The 17,515-nt window shown below is 46.8% G+C and overlaps 8 protein-coding genes across 11 annotated transcripts; 4 read left to right on the top strand and 4 right to left on the bottom strand.

The window, feature by feature from the left end:
* Nucleotides 1–9: 9 nt before the first annotated feature.
* Nucleotides 10–1,062, bottom strand: LOC111081983 (fibrous sheath CABYR-binding protein-like). 2 transcript variants are annotated; one of them, XM_022378153.2, is made up of 3 exons: nucleotides 958–1,062; nucleotides 793–894; nucleotides 10–729 (listed from the first exon to the last, which is right to left on the bottom strand). In XM_022378153.2, exons 2-3 carry the CDS (start codon nucleotides 845–847, stop codon nucleotides 92–94), a joined length of 693 nt encoding a protein of 230 aa, XP_022233845.2. In that variant the 5' UTR covers nucleotides 848–894; nucleotides 958–1,062; the 3' UTR covers nucleotides 10–91. The 2 variants fall into 2 exon arrangements, with proteins under 2 accessions (XP_022233845.2, XP_022233846.2); XM_022378154.2 differs by having other exon boundaries at nucleotides 954–1,046.
* A 178-nt stretch (nucleotides 1,063–1,240) lies between these two features.
* On the bottom strand, nucleotides 1,241–4,542 carry LOC111075925 (116 kDa U5 small nuclear ribonucleoprotein component). The gene is made up of 6 exons (XM_022369449.2): nucleotides 4,409–4,542; nucleotides 3,673–4,341; nucleotides 3,521–3,612; nucleotides 3,273–3,464; nucleotides 1,713–3,215; nucleotides 1,241–1,646 (listed from the first exon to the last, which is right to left on the bottom strand). Exons 1-6 carry the CDS (start codon nucleotides 4,520–4,522, stop codon nucleotides 1,289–1,291), a joined length of 2,928 nt encoding a protein of 975 aa, XP_022225141.2. The 5' UTR covers nucleotides 4,523–4,542; the 3' UTR covers nucleotides 1,241–1,288.
* A 465-nt stretch (nucleotides 4,543–5,007) lies between these two features.
* On the top strand, nucleotides 5,008–5,913 carry LOC111081984 (mucin-5AC; the record flags this gene model as incomplete). The annotated part of the gene is given in 2 exon segments (XM_041596376.1): nucleotides 5,008–5,767; nucleotides 5,801–5,913. Coding segments are annotated over 2 exon segments (873 nt in total), but the record flags the coding sequence as incomplete, so codon positions are not given.
* Nucleotides 5,914–5,996: 83 nt separating this feature from the next.
* LOC111075920 lies at nucleotides 5,997–7,172 on the top strand. Its single transcript, XM_022369442.2, has 2 exons — nucleotides 5,997–6,167; nucleotides 6,224–7,172. Exons 1-2 carry the CDS (start codon nucleotides 6,070–6,072, stop codon nucleotides 7,086–7,088), a joined length of 963 nt encoding a protein of 320 aa, XP_022225134.2. The 5' UTR covers nucleotides 5,997–6,069; the 3' UTR covers nucleotides 7,089–7,172.
* On the top strand, nucleotides 7,101–7,933 carry LOC111075921 (mitochondrial transcription rescue factor 1). The gene is made up of 3 exons (XM_022369443.2): nucleotides 7,101–7,482; nucleotides 7,546–7,618; nucleotides 7,670–7,933. Exons 1-3 carry the CDS (start codon nucleotides 7,181–7,183, stop codon nucleotides 7,871–7,873), a joined length of 579 nt encoding a protein of 192 aa, XP_022225135.1. The 5' UTR covers nucleotides 7,101–7,180; the 3' UTR covers nucleotides 7,874–7,933.
* Nucleotides 7,917–10,415, bottom strand: LOC111075918 (neprilysin-2). The gene is made up of 2 exons (XM_022369438.2): nucleotides 9,093–10,415; nucleotides 7,917–9,033 (listed from the first exon to the last, which is right to left on the bottom strand). The coding sequence occupies exons 1-2, from the start codon at nucleotides 10,248–10,250 to the stop codon at nucleotides 8,035–8,037; spliced, it is 2,157 nt and encodes a 718-aa protein (XP_022225130.1). The 5' UTR covers nucleotides 10,251–10,415; the 3' UTR covers nucleotides 7,917–8,034.
* A 323-nt stretch (nucleotides 10,416–10,738) lies between these two features.
* LOC111075919 (uncharacterized protein CG4951) lies at nucleotides 10,739–13,196 on the top strand. Of its 3 annotated transcripts, XM_022369440.2 has the most exons (9): nucleotides 10,739–10,868; nucleotides 10,924–11,294; nucleotides 11,352–11,441; nucleotides 11,502–11,558; nucleotides 11,618–11,788; nucleotides 11,849–11,941; nucleotides 11,997–12,161; nucleotides 12,232–12,436; nucleotides 12,500–13,196. In XM_022369440.2, exons 1-9 carry the CDS (start codon nucleotides 10,818–10,820, stop codon nucleotides 12,677–12,679), a joined length of 1,383 nt encoding a protein of 460 aa, XP_022225132.2. In that variant the 5' UTR covers nucleotides 10,739–10,817; the 3' UTR covers nucleotides 12,680–13,196. The 3 variants fall into 3 exon arrangements, with proteins under 3 accessions (XP_022225132.2, XP_022225133.2, XP_022225131.2); XM_022369441.2 differs by having other exon boundaries at nucleotides 11,352–11,558; nucleotides 12,232–12,440; nucleotides 12,500–12,677; XM_022369439.2 differs by having other exon boundaries at nucleotides 10,740–10,868; nucleotides 11,352–11,558; nucleotides 12,500–13,195.
* Nucleotides 12,668–15,886, bottom strand: LOC111075917 (endoplasmin). The gene is made up of 5 exons (XM_022369437.2): nucleotides 15,719–15,886; nucleotides 15,547–15,633; nucleotides 15,344–15,426; nucleotides 14,007–15,274; nucleotides 12,668–13,942 (listed from the first exon to the last, which is right to left on the bottom strand). The coding sequence occupies exons 1-5, from the start codon at nucleotides 15,756–15,758 to the stop codon at nucleotides 13,036–13,038; spliced, it is 2,385 nt and encodes a 794-aa protein (XP_022225129.2). The 5' UTR covers nucleotides 15,759–15,886; the 3' UTR covers nucleotides 12,668–13,035.
* Between the last annotated feature and the right edge of the window lie 1,629 nt (nucleotides 15,887–17,515).

Here is a 17,515-nt window from a genome sequence, read left to right as displayed (position 1 = left end):
GTCAATATTCCTCAATCACAAATCAAGGGAGGAGAAATAGTGGAATGGAAATCAACATTAAGTCTGGCCGATATTTTTATTATTAATTTAATTATGGCTGAGGGCCTTTATGTATGTAGGTTATGATATTACTTTTAAGCGTCTTCCAAAATTCCGACGCGAGTGCACCCAGTGTTGGCTGGCGAGCGCCGGTCACCACATCCTCCAGCCGCACGAGACGGTTGTCGGTGCACAATTGGGCCACAGGTCGATACAAGAAAAGCTCGTTACCTGTTCCTAAAATCAATAATGGGAGCGGTTCGGGACTGGGACATTGGATACCAACAAAGTTTTCCTCTTCAGGTGCCCCCTGAACAGCTAGAACGGAACGAGGGGGCTGAGATTCTGGCCCTGCCGCTTCAGTTTGTGGCAGTTCCGGTTCTGGTTGTGCCGATTCTGGTGGGTTCTGTCCGGGTGGTGTCGTTTCTGGTGGTTCCTGTTCTGGTGGTGCCGTTTCTGTTAGTCCCGTGCCTGTTGGTTCCTGTTCTGGTGGTCCCTGCTGAGGTGGTTCCTGCTCTCTGGCTCCCGCCTGATTGTCCGCTGAGCCCGTACCGGATACTGGTCTGTTGTTGTTACCCTCTGCCACCGACACAGACTCCTCCGGCTCTGGAGCCCCTGAATTTAGCCCCAGACCCGTTGAAGGTTCTTCGATGTTGCTGTTGTTGTTGTTGGCCCGGCTCTGGTTGCAAGCTGTGGACAGACAGAAGCATTTCATCTGCATTATTAGTTACGGATATTTAGGCTTAAACTTACTCCGCTTGGGTGGCGCATTGCTTGCACGACTCTGTTTGCGTTTTCTGGTCAACATGGCATTCGTCGGAGATAACGAAAATATGAGTGCTTAAGGGGGTTTGCCTGTTGAAAATTTGTATAATTTATTTTTATTTATTTGATTATTTAGTTTTGTTTTGTACCTACACACTTAACACTGCCGAACGATTAATGAACTGATTTTTGTATCTGGGTATTTGGAAAAATTAAGATTTTGTCGTCGCCTACCCTGTTCTCTCTAGGCTCTGGGTATTTGTGCCCCAAAAGCCTACTCGGATAAACCACAAAATGGTCCTCAATATATTTGCATTTTACACATTTAATGTCAGCTAAGAGCTAAGATGTAGCCGTGTTAATAGTACAGTACAGCAGAGACAGGCGCCACGTATACAGTACCTAGAGGGCCCCTATGCCAATAAAATACACTTAATTTCCAGAAACTAGGTCTAAAAGTTTTTTTATTAGCTCATTCGTGTTACTACAGCGGATAGTTGACAAGCACATCCTGTCGGGCCAATTCCAGCAGCATGGGATCGTCAAAGAACTTGTTAATGGACACATCCTCGGAGAGGCCCTTGCGGCGTCGTGTCTTGATCATGAATTCACGTGCCAAATGCGATGCTTGCTGTGGCTCCAGCGGTCGTATGATGATGCTCTTGTCCAGTGGATCACCCGGCACAATTTGCCAGTGATGGAATACCGACAAACAGAATGCCTGACCCTGGGTATGCGTTCGCAGATCCGTCTCAAAGCCAAACGAATCGATGGCGGGTATAAAGGCTTTGATCGTATAGATGGGCGAACCGGAAACGGGGGCATCCTGTGTCACATGACCTCTAGAAATAGAATAAGAATACAAAGTTGCCGTTGAAAATTCTCACACGAAAATTCCATCAACTCACCTGCGCCTGGCCAATACAGTGTACACCGCAGACACACAATCTGCGGGCGCCTGGACCTCAACGAAGAGGTACGGCTCCATCAGACGTGGCGTGGCCATGAGGAACGCCGAGTAGGACACACGACGAGCTGTGGGAATGATTTGGCCGCCACCGCGATGAAGTGCCTCATTGGCGATGACACCGTCAAGTATCTTGAATTTTACATTTCGTATGGGCTCCTCGCAGAGCGGACCCTCGCGCGTTCCCCATTGGAAGCCCTGCACAATGGAGTCCTTCACAGCGGTCAGCAGATTCTTGTCCACCTCCGAGGGCAGGGTATCGTCCACAAGAATATTGGGACCGGTTGAATCGGGGCCAAAGGCCCAGATGGAACGCGCGGCCAACAAATCCCAGTCGTAATTGACCTGAAAGAACTCTCCGATGCGTTTCTTGTTCCAACTGATGCAAACGGTTCCATTCTCAATGTCCTCGGCCAGGCCCTTCTCCAGGGGCTCCGATATCATGGTTAGCTTGTTCTTTTTGTTCGGCGTCTCGGCGAAACACTTCAGGGAGCTGGTCTCCACGACAGTCTCACAGAAGGCAACCACAGGATCGGCCACCTTTATGTCAATCTCCGAGTACATTTTGCGCAGATCATGCATGACGCAGTCCAAATACAACTCGCCAGTGCCCAGGATAACATGCTCACCCGACTCCTCTACGCGGGTCGAGAGCAGCGGATAGGATTTGTTCACCTTGCGCAAACCGTCCAGCATTTTGGGCAGCTCCGAGGGATTAACCGGCTCAACGGCAATCTTTATAATGCTCTGCGTGTTGAACTTGAGCGGTCGGAATATGTAGAGATCCTCGGGCACATTGATGTCCACAATAGTAGAGGTTTTCACGATACACTGATCGATGCCCTCAATGAGCACCCAATTTCCGGATGGGACGCGATTTAGCTCGACCTTATAGCGAGCCTCAAACACCCAGAGTCGACCCACTTGCAGTATCCGTGAATCCTCTTCATCCTGAAGCGTGTAGTTTTCGCCCAGCACACGCACCTCCTGGCCGGCATGCAGGGTGCCGGAAACAATTCGTGCCAGCACCTGGAAGAAGGTGCAGTCATCGTTCGGATACATCTTCGAGCTGTGAACCATCAGGGTGCCATACTGATTGCAGGTAATCATGTCGCGATAGATGTCCCCCTCTTTTGGCCCCGTATAAATGTGATCCACCTTCCGCTTGGCATTCTCCTGTGGGGATTTGATATGCTCCACGCACATGTCCACGAAGCCGCTGCAGTCGCCCATGAAACGATTGCAGACGAGTCGCAGCAGGGGCCGTATATTCGATTTCATTTCCTCCTTGGACACGCGTACATTCAGCTCGGCGAGAGTGTCCGACAGCGTGCTATCCACATCACCCACAACCTGTGCAATCAGCTTGTACATGGGCTCCAGTATGAACTCCACGAAACTGCGCTGCGCAGAGCTATGCGGCTGTTTCTTGGAAAACTTTCGGCTGCCAATGGGTCAGTGATAAATTATTGAGTACGGATAATGTGGAGTAGACACTTACGTTTTGCTATTGAAGTACATATCGCCCCAGAGTCGTTTGGCAAAGTCAATGTAGTTCACACCCTCATATGTGTCCGCATAGAGTTTGGCAAACGATTTCAAGGTGAAGCAGAAGCCATACAGCGAACTGGCAAAGCAAACATTGCCCAAAATGGGCGACACCAACAGTTGGTCATCTGCATTGCCGTATGTGCTGAAAGAGATGCGATATTGGTGGAATTATGGATGGGTAAAATAAATTCCACATACCTGAGTAGCCCATTGACCTCCTCTACAATGTGCTTCAGCTTAAAGTACGCATCCTGAGGCGGCAACTTAAGCTCCAGTATGAGACGATCAATCTTCAGTAGAGGACGAGCATTAGAAAATTACTTTCCAGAGGCATCTGATACCGGACTCACCTTGTTGATGCACACAGTAATGGACTGCCGCTCCTGAACGGCATGCTTAAGCAGGCGTTCAGTGTTCAGCATAACACCCTCCGCAGCATCGATAAACAGAACAACGCCGTCGCTCATGCGCATGGCAGCGGTGGTCTCATCGGAGAAATTAACATGGCCGGGGGTGTCGAAAATATTGAGCAAGTAGCTCTTCTGCTTGACATCCTGCAGGACGAGGGTGACTGGCGTGGCCTTAATACTGCATCCGCGTTCCTGTTCGGTGAAGAGCGTGTCTGTGTAGCGCAAGGAGCGCTCCTCCATATTCTCGAACTGGGGATGCGTTTGCCGAATCAGGCAATCAACGAAAGTCGTCTTGCCGTGATGCAGGTGCCCAACGAGTGCCACGTTTCGAATGAGCGGCGGCGTGTCCATCAGGTCGGCCATGAATTCCATGTCATAGGTGGTGTCCTGATGTTCCTGCTCCTTGATTTGGAACTTGAGCTTCTTTATCGGCTCAATAAGTGGCTTGTCCAGTGGCTGAGCATCCTCCTCCTGCACTATGGTCTCCACATCAGGACCGTACACCTCCACGGCCGAAGGATAATAGCGTTTATCCTCGTGCAGCACAACCGCTGTTACCTCCTTGTCCTCATCTTCTGGTGGTTCCGCTTCATCTTCGTCCATGGCGTCCTGTGTAACCACCCCAAGCGTATTATTGAGACAGATGCTGCGATTAAATTGCCGTTGCAGTACTTACATCTTGGTCATCCTGCACATCGGGCTGCCCATATATACTCTGGTCATCATCCTCGTCGCTATCCAGATCGGGGCCAATGTAGTTGCCAAACTCATCGTATAAATCGGAATCCATGATATTATAGAGCTAATATAAAGAACATATTTTCATTCAATGTACACTCCAGCGGCGTCTGCCGATTTTTAGCCACCAAGGATTACGGCGCTGTGTGAGTTGCTATAGCATCGAAGATAACTCACCAAGGTTTTAGCTCACTTTTAGTTAAGTTTTTGTCTAAATATTAGAGCTAAGACGTGACGCAAATATATATTTTTAATATTTTACACAAAACGCGGATTACAAGCACGCTTTTCTTCTTCTTCTTCACACCGAAAACCAGCTGGAACCGGCATTTGCAGCGTTGCCAGTCCAACAAATAAAAGTGTGACCAGACGCACAAAACTGTGACCTTGGCGGGAATATTTATATTTAAATCTAATGGCACGTTTGTGAACCTTTTTGTTGACAAACACAGGTAGAACGGTTTTAGGGTGAAAGGTTGAAAACAGGTAGATCGCTTTAGGTTATATTTCACCGCAATTTGCAAAAGTAATTAGTCAAAAGTCTCAGCTTAGCGCGTCAGCATGGTCATGAAAAAATTGTGTTTTCTCCTTTTGATGGCACATTATGCCGAGTCAATTCAGACAAATATTAACAGCGGAAATTTGAACGCTATTCTTGATCGAGATGAATGGACGAAAATGGCCAGTGAATACATAAAGAATCACAAGCCGTATATTGTAAAGAAGTACGAGCCATACAAGCCTGGAAAACTGAATTTAACCATCCCATCGGTCGGCCAAGAATGGGAAACAACAACGATTCAAGCAGTCATTGAAGCTACTACAGTTGAGCCGGAATTATCTACAAGCCACTTTACTGAAGAAATCTCCACAACAACAAGCAATATCTTCGATGTGGAAGGTACAACAGAGGCAACAACTGCCCAAACGACAACTACAGATACGGAATCACCAGCGGACACAACAGAGCAAAGTCACACCAGCACAGAAAACCCGGAATCAACCACAAGCATGGCCGAGATGACGACATCAAGCAGCATCGCTGAAACAACTTCCATCATAGACACCACTACCGTCTCCTTTAGGGAGGAAACGACCGGGGAAGCATCAGAAACGACAACAGAACCAACTGTGGTTACGACAGAGAGTCCAGAAACATCTACGTCAGTGTTGGAAATAATTGCCACGACTGAGGGCATTGAAACTACAACCTATTTAGATAATCTAATATATAATCCCCAAGTGGAGGAGTTTATAGACCTCCTAAACGGCACAACTACTGAAGTAATTGAGACGAGCACAATCGTCTCAGAGGAGACCACAACCGAAGGCGTTACAGCCACTACACTCAGGAGCGCGGCCCTTGTTGACGATTTTGTGCAGCCAAAGCCAAGAAATTTCCGATACTCTTCAGATACAAGACCTGAACCGTATTGGCTGTGAAAATTAAAATAAAAATATTTATAATAAATAATTTGAAATTATTCCCGAACGCGTTTTATTTTAAGGTCCTCTGGCCACACCGACACCAGCTCAGCAAAAAACACATTTTATTTTGATTATAAGTTTGTTTCCTCACGGTGTTAACTTCTTTTAACTATGAGTTTGGCCAGCATAAAGCAGAAGGAGGCAAAGGGCAAAAAGAAGGTTCTGCCCAAGTTGCGAAATATCTTGGCCAATCCATACAAGCAGCACAGGTAAGGCACAGCACAGGTCTGTCTCAAATCGCCTGTTGACAATTTTAAATTTACAGCCCAGTGCTCGGGGAAGATGAGCTGCTGCAGCTTCGCCAGATATTGCTAGAGGCCATAAAACGCAGTGAGCATACCGTAAAGACATTTGCCACCAATAGCCACATACATCTCGGCCTCGAGAGCTCCTTGCGCGCCATCAATTCGAGGCGCTTTTCGTGTGTGTTTGTCTCGCTGAGTCTGAGGCCATCGCATATCATCCGGCTAATAGCCACCAGTGCCGCCACTAAATTGCCAATTGCTCCCATTTATGCGCAACCAAAGCTGGAGGAGCTAACCTATGAGATTTTCGGTGTACGAGCACTTTCCTTGGTCTTGCCTCTGGACTTGGCTGCTGTGAGCCTGGACTTGGAACAATGGGTGAAGAGCCGTCAGAAGCCAGCTCCACAAAAGATTCCTGTCAAAGTTAAAAAGTCTTTTAAGAAGCGCCAGGCGAAAGTGCAAGATCTTCAGCCGGAGAAAACAGCACAGAAAGCTTCAGTGCCGCAGGTGGTGGTTGCAGAAAAACAATGGAGCGATGACTACATATCGATGTCCAGTGACAAGTCATGCGTAAGGATTGACCGAGTCGATGCCGAGGTGGAGACCCAGCAATTGGGCGCTGCACTCAGTAATTTGGCCATGAAAGCCAAAAGCAAAGTCATAGTGGAAGTGGAATCCGAACCAACGATACCCGAGTCGGCAGAGATTGTGGAGCATATGGAAGTAGAGGCATCGGAAGCCATCGATGAAGATGATTTCCTGCCCACCGACACGCATCGCTATCGGCCAGTCAGTGTCCACCGCACCCGTCCTAATCCTGACAAGAAACCCAAAAAGAAGCGAAACAAAAAGCAGAAACAGCAGCCGCCAAGCAAAACCAAGTGATGACTGGCAACGCCGCCACCAATCAGCTGTAGTTTTTAGGTTATGTTTCTAGATTTTGTTATCGTAATTTTTAAGACCGCTCCGCTCCAAAAATGCTTCGCTGCTTACGGCAAATATCTAGACTCGGAAAATACACAGCTGCACCGGCCAGCAGTTTGGTCAACAAGACAGCCATACCGAATGTGATCTCATCCAGACTTCAGGCACCACTTCACACCAGCAGCGTCACACGAAAATATGATAAAAAATCGCCGAGAGCAACAGACGACTTGGACACTGACGATGAAGCGGACGAAGAGTTTAAGGACGAGCGCGACTCCAAGGTGGTCAAGACCAAGGTGAACTCACTGCGCGCCGATCTGCTGCTCAAGGCCGGTCTAGGAATGGCCAGAAAGTGAGTGTCCAACCGGGTACCACTATTATTAACAGTACCGTAACCCATGCCCTTTCCCCACAGCAAAGTTGAACTGAATTTCTATGAGAGCAAAATCCGAGTCAATGGCAAGAAGCTGCAGAAGAAGAGCGTCCAGGTAAGGAGTCATGTGGCTAGAGAATCCTCCCTAACTATTACTTCATTTCAGTTGGATATTGGCGATGAGATCGATGTGATACGCGGCTTTAGCCAGTCGAATCCTTCCCATTTGGTAATATCACGTGTCGCCATACTCTCTGCCGGCGAACGCGAGGAGGGACTCAGTGTGCACTTGCGGCGCTACAAGTCGCTGCTAATTGAGAACTATCGCGGAGCGGATGCTTTTAAATCCTCAGAACCGGTCGCCCATTAAATGCAATCAATCTGGAAAGCACACACAAATACATGCAGAAGGGTTCTGGGAAAAACTGGATCCAACAGGCGTTTATTGAACTAATTGATCGTTAATAAGTAAAGAAAGATTCCCCTTCGCTTATCAGCGGTCTACGGAATCGACTCGCGATCACACAATCGCTACCACACACGACACCTTTCTGCGTGTGGATTCATTGGACTACCAACGGGACAGTTGTAGACTTTGGCAAAGTCTTCGTTATTGGTGACGGCGCCAATGACCCGAAACTTGTCGATTGTGTGCTCGTTGGACAGCTCCTCCCAGTAGTGCTCCTCCTCGTATGCATTGCACCAGAGCTGCGCAAAGCCAAGGAAAAACAACTGCTCTGGGGACAGATCGAGGCCGGGCATCAGCTCATTCTTATCCAGATACGTCTCGTTGTCCTGCTGTTGCTGCTTCATGTAGCTGCGATAGGCACTAAGGGCCTGATGCAAGCCGCCACTATCAGCAATGTTCTCGTCCTTGGTCTGGTTGCCATTGATCTTGCGATTGATCTCTGGTATCAGGTAATTGCTGTAATGCTCAGCATAGCACTCGGCCCGCTCGTTGAACACCGCATTGGACTTTTTGGACCACCAGTTGCGCTGGGAGCCGCTGCCATCGAACATGGAGCCGACCGTATCGAAGCCATGCGTTAGCTCATGCCCCACCAAGTAACCAATTGTGCCATACTTTAGGGAGTTGGGCCACAACTGATGAAAGGCAGGCGGATGCAGTATGCCCGCCATCACGTAAATGGAGTTGTCTATGTTATAGTAAAAGGCATTGACCTGCATTGACCACACCAACTCGAGGGGTTTCGTGGCATTCGATAGCTCACTAAAATGGTTCCCATTAAACCGTCTTATTTTCGTCGTAAGGCGTCTCAGGTTGATGTTCGTCTGAGCAAAGCTCTGCTCGACAATAGTCAGGTTATTGACAGCTCGAACGAGGCGCTCGGTGAGCTCATCGTCCTTAAAGCTACCAATTATCGGCTCAATGCTGGATTCCTTCTGCAGCGCTTCTCTTCGGGTTTCCGTGTCTAGCCACTCGGAATTTTCCAGCATCAATCGGAAGCTCTTGCGCAGCTCCATTATAATGCCAGAGATTTCTGCACTTATCTCTTCGGAGAAGTATTCCTGCAGAAGAGAAATAGAGACTTTTAATCGTACGCTAATCGATCGCAACACCAACATACCACACGGTAAAGCCTGTCAAATATATACGGCAGTGAGTACTGCACTGTCTGTAGGCAGTGCTCCTTCTGATACTTGGCCGCCTTCAGTTTGGCATCCAGCCGGTACAACAGGAGCATGGCCAAATAGTTGGCCACAGCCGGCTTATGCTTGGCGCACACCTTGTCCAGTTCCACATAGTAGAAGTCGCAGAAACTTTCGAGACTCTCTGCGGGGAAGTTGGTGCTGTTCCAGGCAATCTCATAGTAGCTGCTCCATTCAGAAAATGGGGGAATCTCTTCCGTTTCCGCATGCTCTTCGCATTCTTTTTCCTCAGCGAAACGATCGATAACCAGGAGGGCATCTTGCCAGAAGGCAAACACCCCCGCAATCACCTCCGAAACCTTCTCCTCGGACAGGCCGTAGGCCTCGAGGTAACCGCGCATACGTTTCTCATTCAACTTGTAACCTCTGGTGTCGTTGCTGGCGATATTGTCGGTGTGCACGATGTAGTCAAAGCCCAGTTCCGGCACCTTGAAGTAGGGCACAAATGGAAACTGGGGCAGGATCTTCTCATGGATTAGGCCATTGGCGCCATAGTTCGTCAAGTGGGCGCTCATGTTGAACCAGCTGAAATTGGCGGCATTCCATGCCTCACCGTCGACGGCTGGGAAACCACCTATCGACCTGATAAGCGCCAGATAAGCGGGGTCGGCCGCTGGCATCGGGTACAGATCCGCACCGAGGCAGGCATTATAGAATCGTTGTGCAATCAGCAGCTCGGCGGTGTAATTTAGATCCACAGCCAGTGAGTTCCTGGTCAGCAGCACCTCGACCACATCGCCCAACGTGTAACCGACATCGAGGAGGTTGCTCCGCTTATGGGATGACTGCCTGTCCTGCTTCACGTGCTGCCAATTGCCACAGGCGTACTCATAGAAGTCGTCGCACGGCGCCACGCTGTCATTCATGTACGATTTCATGCGGTCGGAATAGATCCGAAGATATTCCGCTGACGAATCTTTGACTGTATTTTCACTGGCTTCGGGTTTGCCCTGTGCATCTGTGACGGTTGTCCTGGCCTCACATGGCACTCTGAGCTCTGATATTACTGATATGTAAATAAAGACTATTGCCCACATAGTACGACTCGAGCTCGAAAACATTTTGCGCCTATTCATAAATTAATGGGAACAACGCACACACAGTATATATATATGTATATGGGTATATATGTATATAGTTTTGCTAATCGTCATTGATCGATTTGAATTAATAAAATAGCCAAGCACGCTCAACCTATGGCTCGGACGTCTGTACGACTGTTTAATTCAGAACGCGGATAAGAACTGGCAGCATCTGTGTTACTGGGAATAAGTATTTCTAATTTTCCTCTCTCGGCACAGCACAGCAGCCAGCGTCCAGCGATAATCGTGGTTTATTGGCACACCACACAGATTAGTAAACAAACAGTTCTCTACAAAACTTGACCTATGTTAAACGGCGACTGATAATCAAGAACTTACTAAAAAGAATCCCCTCGTGTTCGTTCATTGATTAGGTGGACATTCGTTAGACTTTAAATTTACGCGCAAGCAATTTGAAAATTGTCTCGCATCTGGCAACGCTAACATATCGTTATCGTTATCGTAAAAAAAAGAAGAAACACATCTCTGCATCACAAATATTTTGCCGCGAACGCAGAAAAAAACGCGTATTGTTTATAAATCATTAATTTGTTGTACAAAATGGCATTTAATCCCGTTGGTGATTGCCAGCTTGTGCTGCAAACCTATAAGGTAGGTAGAGCAACATCCATCTGCGGTGTTTATCTAATTTACTATCCATTTCCAGTACAAAAAGCATCGCATCATCTGCGAGATAAAAGTGCGGCCGTGCCTGGTCAACCACTTTGGCAAGAAATCCAATGAATATCACTGGATGACGCCTGATCGCTGGGCCAATATAGAGAGCGGCTTGTGGGGCCTGCTTGAGCAGGAGCAGGATGTTCATAATGTGCACGCAGACCTTTCAATAGATCACATGAAAGTGCGTGTGGAATCCAACGAGTTCAATGCGGAAACTTCCCAGATGCTCTTGCCCGGTGATAAACTGTCGAAAAATGATATAAGTCTTAATATACAGATTGAATATATACCGCAAGAAGGTGCTAACAATGTAAGCAAGGGAGACCACCGCGAGACTTCCGCAACCTCAAAATCTAGGTGTGTAAATCACAGAAAACTCCACACGTCATGTGCACTCATTTAAATTTCTTGCAGCGACGACCATGAAGTGCAGACTCAGGTAGCGCACAACGATAAACCAACCAAACGGACGTTGGAACCCGCTCAGGAGACGCACAAGGATAAGTACGTTCCCCCGGATAGAAAAGTTTCTGTAAATTCTGAGCAAGCAAAATCATCTAACAGCGGTCGCTCGTCACGTGAAAATAAACCAAGCAAGCGGACGCATCGTTCACAGTCAATGTAAGCCCTCCAAGATTAATTCAAGAAAATTAAAACAAATTCTATTTAACTTCACACAGTGACCAACCAGCAGAAGCTTCACAGATTCCACCGGGCAGAAAGGTTCCTGTAAAAATGCGGAACGCTCGCAGATCCATATCACACGATTCTGTGAAAGGTAAATCCTCTAACAGCGGTCGCTCTTCACGTGAAAATAAAACCACCAAACGGACGCATACACCAGAATCAGAGTAAGTGGTCAATGCTAGAATCAATTAATGCCCAGTACTAATGCATTAATGTACTGGCAGACAATCCAGGCCCAATTCTGATGGGCCGAGTCCCACAGGACGCCCGCACCGTTCACTAACGCGTCCAAGTCATTTAGACGACTTTGTCATAGGGTATGTAATAGAAGAAAGCCTGCCCCAAAAACCTCTATTAATTGCACATTTTCAGCCAAAAGAAAAAGACAAACAAAATCGATTCTGCAGATGCGCCAATTGGGAAAAAAGCTAATGCCAATGGGAATGGGAAAGCCTCGCCGCCACCTAAACCCAAATACATGCAGCTGGCTGATGCGCTAGCAGCGCTAACACCAGCTCCACGTAAGGTGGACATTCTGTAAGTTCTTGGAGTTACATTTGAATTGTATGCAATTTACCTACAGCTCTAAGATTGTTTTATCGGCCAGACTAATGAATAAAATGGAAAAAGAAGAGGTATTAAGTACATTCTCCAAGTACGAAAGCGACTTGAATCAATTCTTTATGGAGCACCGCCACAAGCGAACAGATCAGTTTATGGGCATTCAACATTTCCATGTCATAGATATACTGCGCCGAGACGTTGAGGAAAGCATGCTCCGGAAACTGAGCCAAGTGTATAGCACCCGAACAGTAGGTGGAAGAGCGATTAATATCTAAACTGATCTGATCTGATGATAATTTCTCGCTTGACAGGCATATGCATCGATGCAGATCAATGCTCTGCTGCCATTGTGGATTGTGCGTCTCTTTATGGACACATTCAATTTTTCTACTGCTGAGGAGGCAGTGCGCCAGATCAGGGACCAATTGGCTTACGGCACATACCTGAATGCCGTTAATGATGAGCCACTAGAATCCGACTTGGAGAACTGATTAAACACTCTTTATTTGTATTGGAATCTTGTTACTTAGTACGATTTGCATGCATACATTTCTCATTCTCATTGCATCAAAATAAAATCTATAAGAGTTCAACCTTCTTCCAGGCGAATGTTTCAAGTATGTTTATGTCTTATGGAGAGCTTTCTGAATTTGTTTTGTGGTAATGATGGGGCCACATAATAATTACGAAATTGTGTTACTTAATATCTAAAGACGTGTCTAGGTATTAATATTGATGAAACGGCGGCAGCTTCCTCTCAACGCCCGTCCAGAAGGTGTTGTAAATAAACTCAGTCTGACTTCCACACTCCTATATACAATTTATGTGGTACGCTGCAGCGGTAGATTTACAGCTCATCATGTGCCTGATCCTCCTCATCGTCATCGGCATTGATGTTCTCGTTGTTCTCTTGGCTACCCGACTCGGTATCCTCGGCAGTGGTGTCGTCATCCTCATCCAATTCGATTTGTTCGTCCAGAGACCCACCCAATGTCTGGAGCATCATTTGCTCAATGCTGTCGGCATAGTTGGCCGTCTCCTGGAGCATATAGCCAGAGCGTAGAGTGGCAGTGCGGAACATCATAACGGCCATATCCTTGGCGGTGTCATCGGCTTCGTCAGCCTCGACGCGACGCAACAGCTCGCGCATCAGTGGATGCCGGGGATTGATCTCAAAAGTTTTCTTCTGGCTAAGGTAGTAGCTGCGTGAGGGATCATCAGACTTCTGGTGGGCATTGGACATCGCCAGGCGCTCCATGTTGCCGGTCCAGCCGAAAACGCCAGCCACCAAGGCACACGGCGATTTGCTCAAACGCTCCGACACCTGAGCCTTGGAGATCTGATCCTTGAGAGCGACATCGCTCAGCCATTTGACGAGAGGCTCAAAGGCGCCCTTCAGCGACTCGAAGTTCTTCTTACTCTTCTCGGACTCGTTCAGCTTGAATCCCTCCTTGGCCACGTTCTGGAACTTCTTGCCATCGAATTCGGGCAGGGCCGAGATGCAGTACTCATCAACAGCCTCGACCAGGAAGAGCACCTCGTAGCCCTTGCTCAGCAGACGCTCAACGAACGGCGACTTCTCGACCTCAACGCGATTGGCACCAGCGATGTAGTAGATGTGGTCCTGCTTCGACTTCATGCGCTCCACATACTCGGCCAGCGAGGTAACGCCCTTGCCATTGGAGGTTTGGAAGCGCAGCAGCTTGGCCAGGCGAGATCGGTTGCTGGGATCCTCCATGACGCCCAACTTAATGCTAAGAAATGAATTACGAAAGCAATGAGCAAATATTTCATCAAAGATGAATGCGCAGCACTTACTTGGTGGAGAACTCCTTCCAGAACTGTTCGTAGGACTCCTTGTCGAGCTTCTTGAGCATGTCGAGTACCTTGCGCACCAGCTTCTTCTTGATAACCTTGATCAGCTTGTGCTGCTGCAGCGTTTCACGCGACACATTCAGAGGCAGATCGTCAGAGTCGACAACACCGCGGATGAAGCTCAAGAAGTTGGGCATCATGTCATTGAACTCGTCGGTGATGAAGACACGACGAACGTACAGCTTGATGTTGTCGGACTTGGTGCCGTAGCGGTTGAATGACTCGGATGGCTGTACCTTGGGCACGTACAGCAAACTCTTGAAGGTTACTTCACCCTCGGCGATGAAGTGGGTCTGGCTGAGGGGTTCGCTCGAGTCCTTGGTCAGGCTCTTGTAGAAGTTGTTGTACTCCTCGGTTGTTACATCGGCCGGCTTGCGAGTCCAAATGGGTTTGCTGTCGTTGATCAGCAGCCAATCCCAGATGGTCTTGGACACCTTCTTTGTCTTTGGCTTGTCGTCATCGGCGGCCTCCTCAACCTTGGCCTCTTCATCGACATCTTCCACGTCATCTTCGGTCTTTTCTGGCTCGGCCACGGCGTCCTCCTCCACGGGCACCTCCTCATCGACCGTTTTGCTGGACCACATCAGAATGGGGAAGTTGATGAACTGCGAATATTTGCGAATCAGCTCGCGTACGGTTTCCTCCTCCAGGAAGTCCTGGGCCTCTTCCTTCAGGTACAGCGAAATGATCGAGCCCCGCTTGAGGGTATCGCCACGGGGATCTTCGGTGATGGTAAAGCTGTTGGCGTCCGACTCCCAGATGTACTGCTTATCGTCGTTGTGCTTGGTGGTGACCACCACACGGTCAGCGACCAAAAAAGCCGAGTAAAAGCCCACACCGAACTGCCCAATCATGTCGTTCATGTCCCCAGCCTCCGCCTTGCTGGGATCCTGCATTTTGGCCAGGAAATCGGCAGTGCCGGACTTGGCAATTGTGCCCAGATTGTTAATCAGGTCCTGATGTGTCATGCCAATGCCCGAGTCCATGATATGCAGGGCCTTGTTCTCCTTGTCAGCCTTGATGCGGATATGCAGCTCGGGGTTGCTCTCCAGCTCCTTTCTGTCGGTGAGGGCCAGCAGACGAATCTTGTCAATGGCATCGGAGGCGTTCGAGATCAATTCACGCAGGAAGATCTCCTTGTTGCGGTACAGCGAATTGATGATTAGTTTCATCATGCGGTTCACTTCTGTCTGGAAGGTGAACTTCTCCGCCTGCCCACGCAAGAAATACGCAAAATAAATATTTAGCACATATTCTCCGCATCAGCATTTTACACATACCTTTTCGCGTAATTCTTTCAGCTGCGCAACATTCAGTCCATCCAGCTGGATGGCCTCCTCCTCCCGTTTCAGGGTCTCAGCATCTGTGGTAGTAGTAAGGTATGCATATTATAGATAAGGGGCGTCAACACCATGGCGTCAAGGTAAGTGCGGCCAACGCTGACGTGTACCAAAAACTCCAACAGCGGGGGGGCGTAACTTACCAGTTCTGGAGCCTTCCTTGAATGCACCCAAATCCAGGTCAATTTTCTCGGCACCTGCCTCATCCTCAGCGGCAATCTGACTTATGCCTGCAGTAATGCATTGAATGGAAAATACGCAAAATTAGGTTAAAACACCGGCATTGGCACTGAAGCGTGGCAAGAATACACGAACCTGATACGAGCAAAAGCCCCAACAACAGATAGTATTTCATTTTTAATATAACTTGATTTACTAGGAACAATAGAATCCTGTCTGCCGAACGGCCACGTCACAACAATTCAATAAACTGGGCCTGCTTGATTTAAATAGAAAAATTTCCGACTTTGCACACACAAAAAAAATGACGCGGATTTATATGCCGACTTATCGATATCGACCCTAAGAAATATACCGAAATATACTTCAAAAGATACCGTAAATATACCAACGAAAATCATATTTCCCCGATTTTGATATTCAATTTAATGCTTCATTATAAATAGGACCCTCAGAGCCAAAAACATAATTTTATCCCATAGACGAATCAATTTTTTACACTCTGGACAATTACAAAGACTCTCTTTTATTGGATTACTTATAAAATAGGGTTTAAACAAAGAAGGTAAAAAAATGTCACTTGTTTTACATGATAACTACACGGTAACTACAAAATATCGATAGTCGCCATAACACGTCGATGTTTCCAAAGAAAATTAAAAACGTCGAGGCATCGATGTTTCCATCGATGTTTCTCTTCGCCTTCCTCACATGCTCACCAACACCAACACATATGTGATAGTATCGGGCTCAAATAATTATTAATTATTTTTTTGTTGATATTTACTGGTTACTAACCTGATTAAATAGAGCGGGGTTAAGCTATTTTTTTTCTCGGTTTCTGAGGTTTCTGAGGTCCCAATCACACTCGACAAAACAAATCAAGTGAACTATTTATTTTTCCATATATATACTTTTGAAAATGACCGCCAAACTCATTTAGCAGAAAATACTCTTGACATTTTTCGCTCTCAAACAGTGGTGGTTTTTCAAAATTTGCTCTCTTTTTTGTGGTGAAGAGAGCGCTTTCGTGGTGACTTTTCGTGGTGTGAGAAACATGTATCTTACGGGAACGCCATATAGAATGAAGATTCATTGTTGCGTCCATACGGTTCCCGTAAGATACATTTGATTTGTATGGGAAAATTTTCAGCAACATGGGGAAATGAAGTAGCAGCATTGTTGTGCAATTTTGGCACGGGATGAGCTACAATCTGCATACCTTGGGAAAATGGGTATTATAGACTTGAGATATTGCTTGTAATTTCAGGCTCCAATTAATGCAGAAACAACTGAGTAGTTGAATAGAGATATAGATCTCTGTTATAGAGATATTAACGAAATTTGGCAGCTCACGGGTATAGGTATCAGAACCAGGATAAATGTATATACAAAACACAAACATGTGCATTTATAGGTAAAAAACATGTCAATCTAGGATAAAATCATAAATAATGTTTCAATGGAGTTTGGAACAAAACATTTAACATCAATTAAAAGAAATAAGGTATACAAAAGCATACGCATAGAAGAAACTTGGTTCACCAGCCACACTGACGTCACATTTAGTCAACATTTACGTTCTATGCTTTGGCCGTTTTTGTTTGAACCCTATTATCTAAACAATCCCATTAAAAATAGTTGTCAAAACTAGCCAATCCTAAACAAAATTCATTGAGGAATTGGATAAAATTATTTTTTTAGGGCTGAGAGGGCCAACTATCTAGTAATATTAAACTGAATATCAAAATTGACAAATTTCATATCACAAAATATCATGGTATGGCAGTCCGCAGCCACTACTAATTGCACGAGTCTAGCAGCGCCACAAAAACAATGTCACATTCGTTTTATGTTGTTTTTTGTTTAACCTTAATATGTAAATAATCCAATAAAAAGACTTCTGAAAACTTGCCAATCTTGTAGAAAATT

The sequence above is a fragment of the Drosophila obscura genome, unplaced genomic scaffold, assembly GCF_018151105.1.
Source record: "Drosophila obscura isolate BZ-5 IFL unplaced genomic scaffold, ASM1815110v1 contig_150, whole genome shotgun sequence".
NCBI classification, from domain to species: domain Eukaryota; kingdom Metazoa; phylum Arthropoda; class Insecta; order Diptera; family Drosophilidae; genus Drosophila; species Drosophila obscura.
This window is presented reverse-complemented; position numbering and strand designations above follow the sequence as displayed.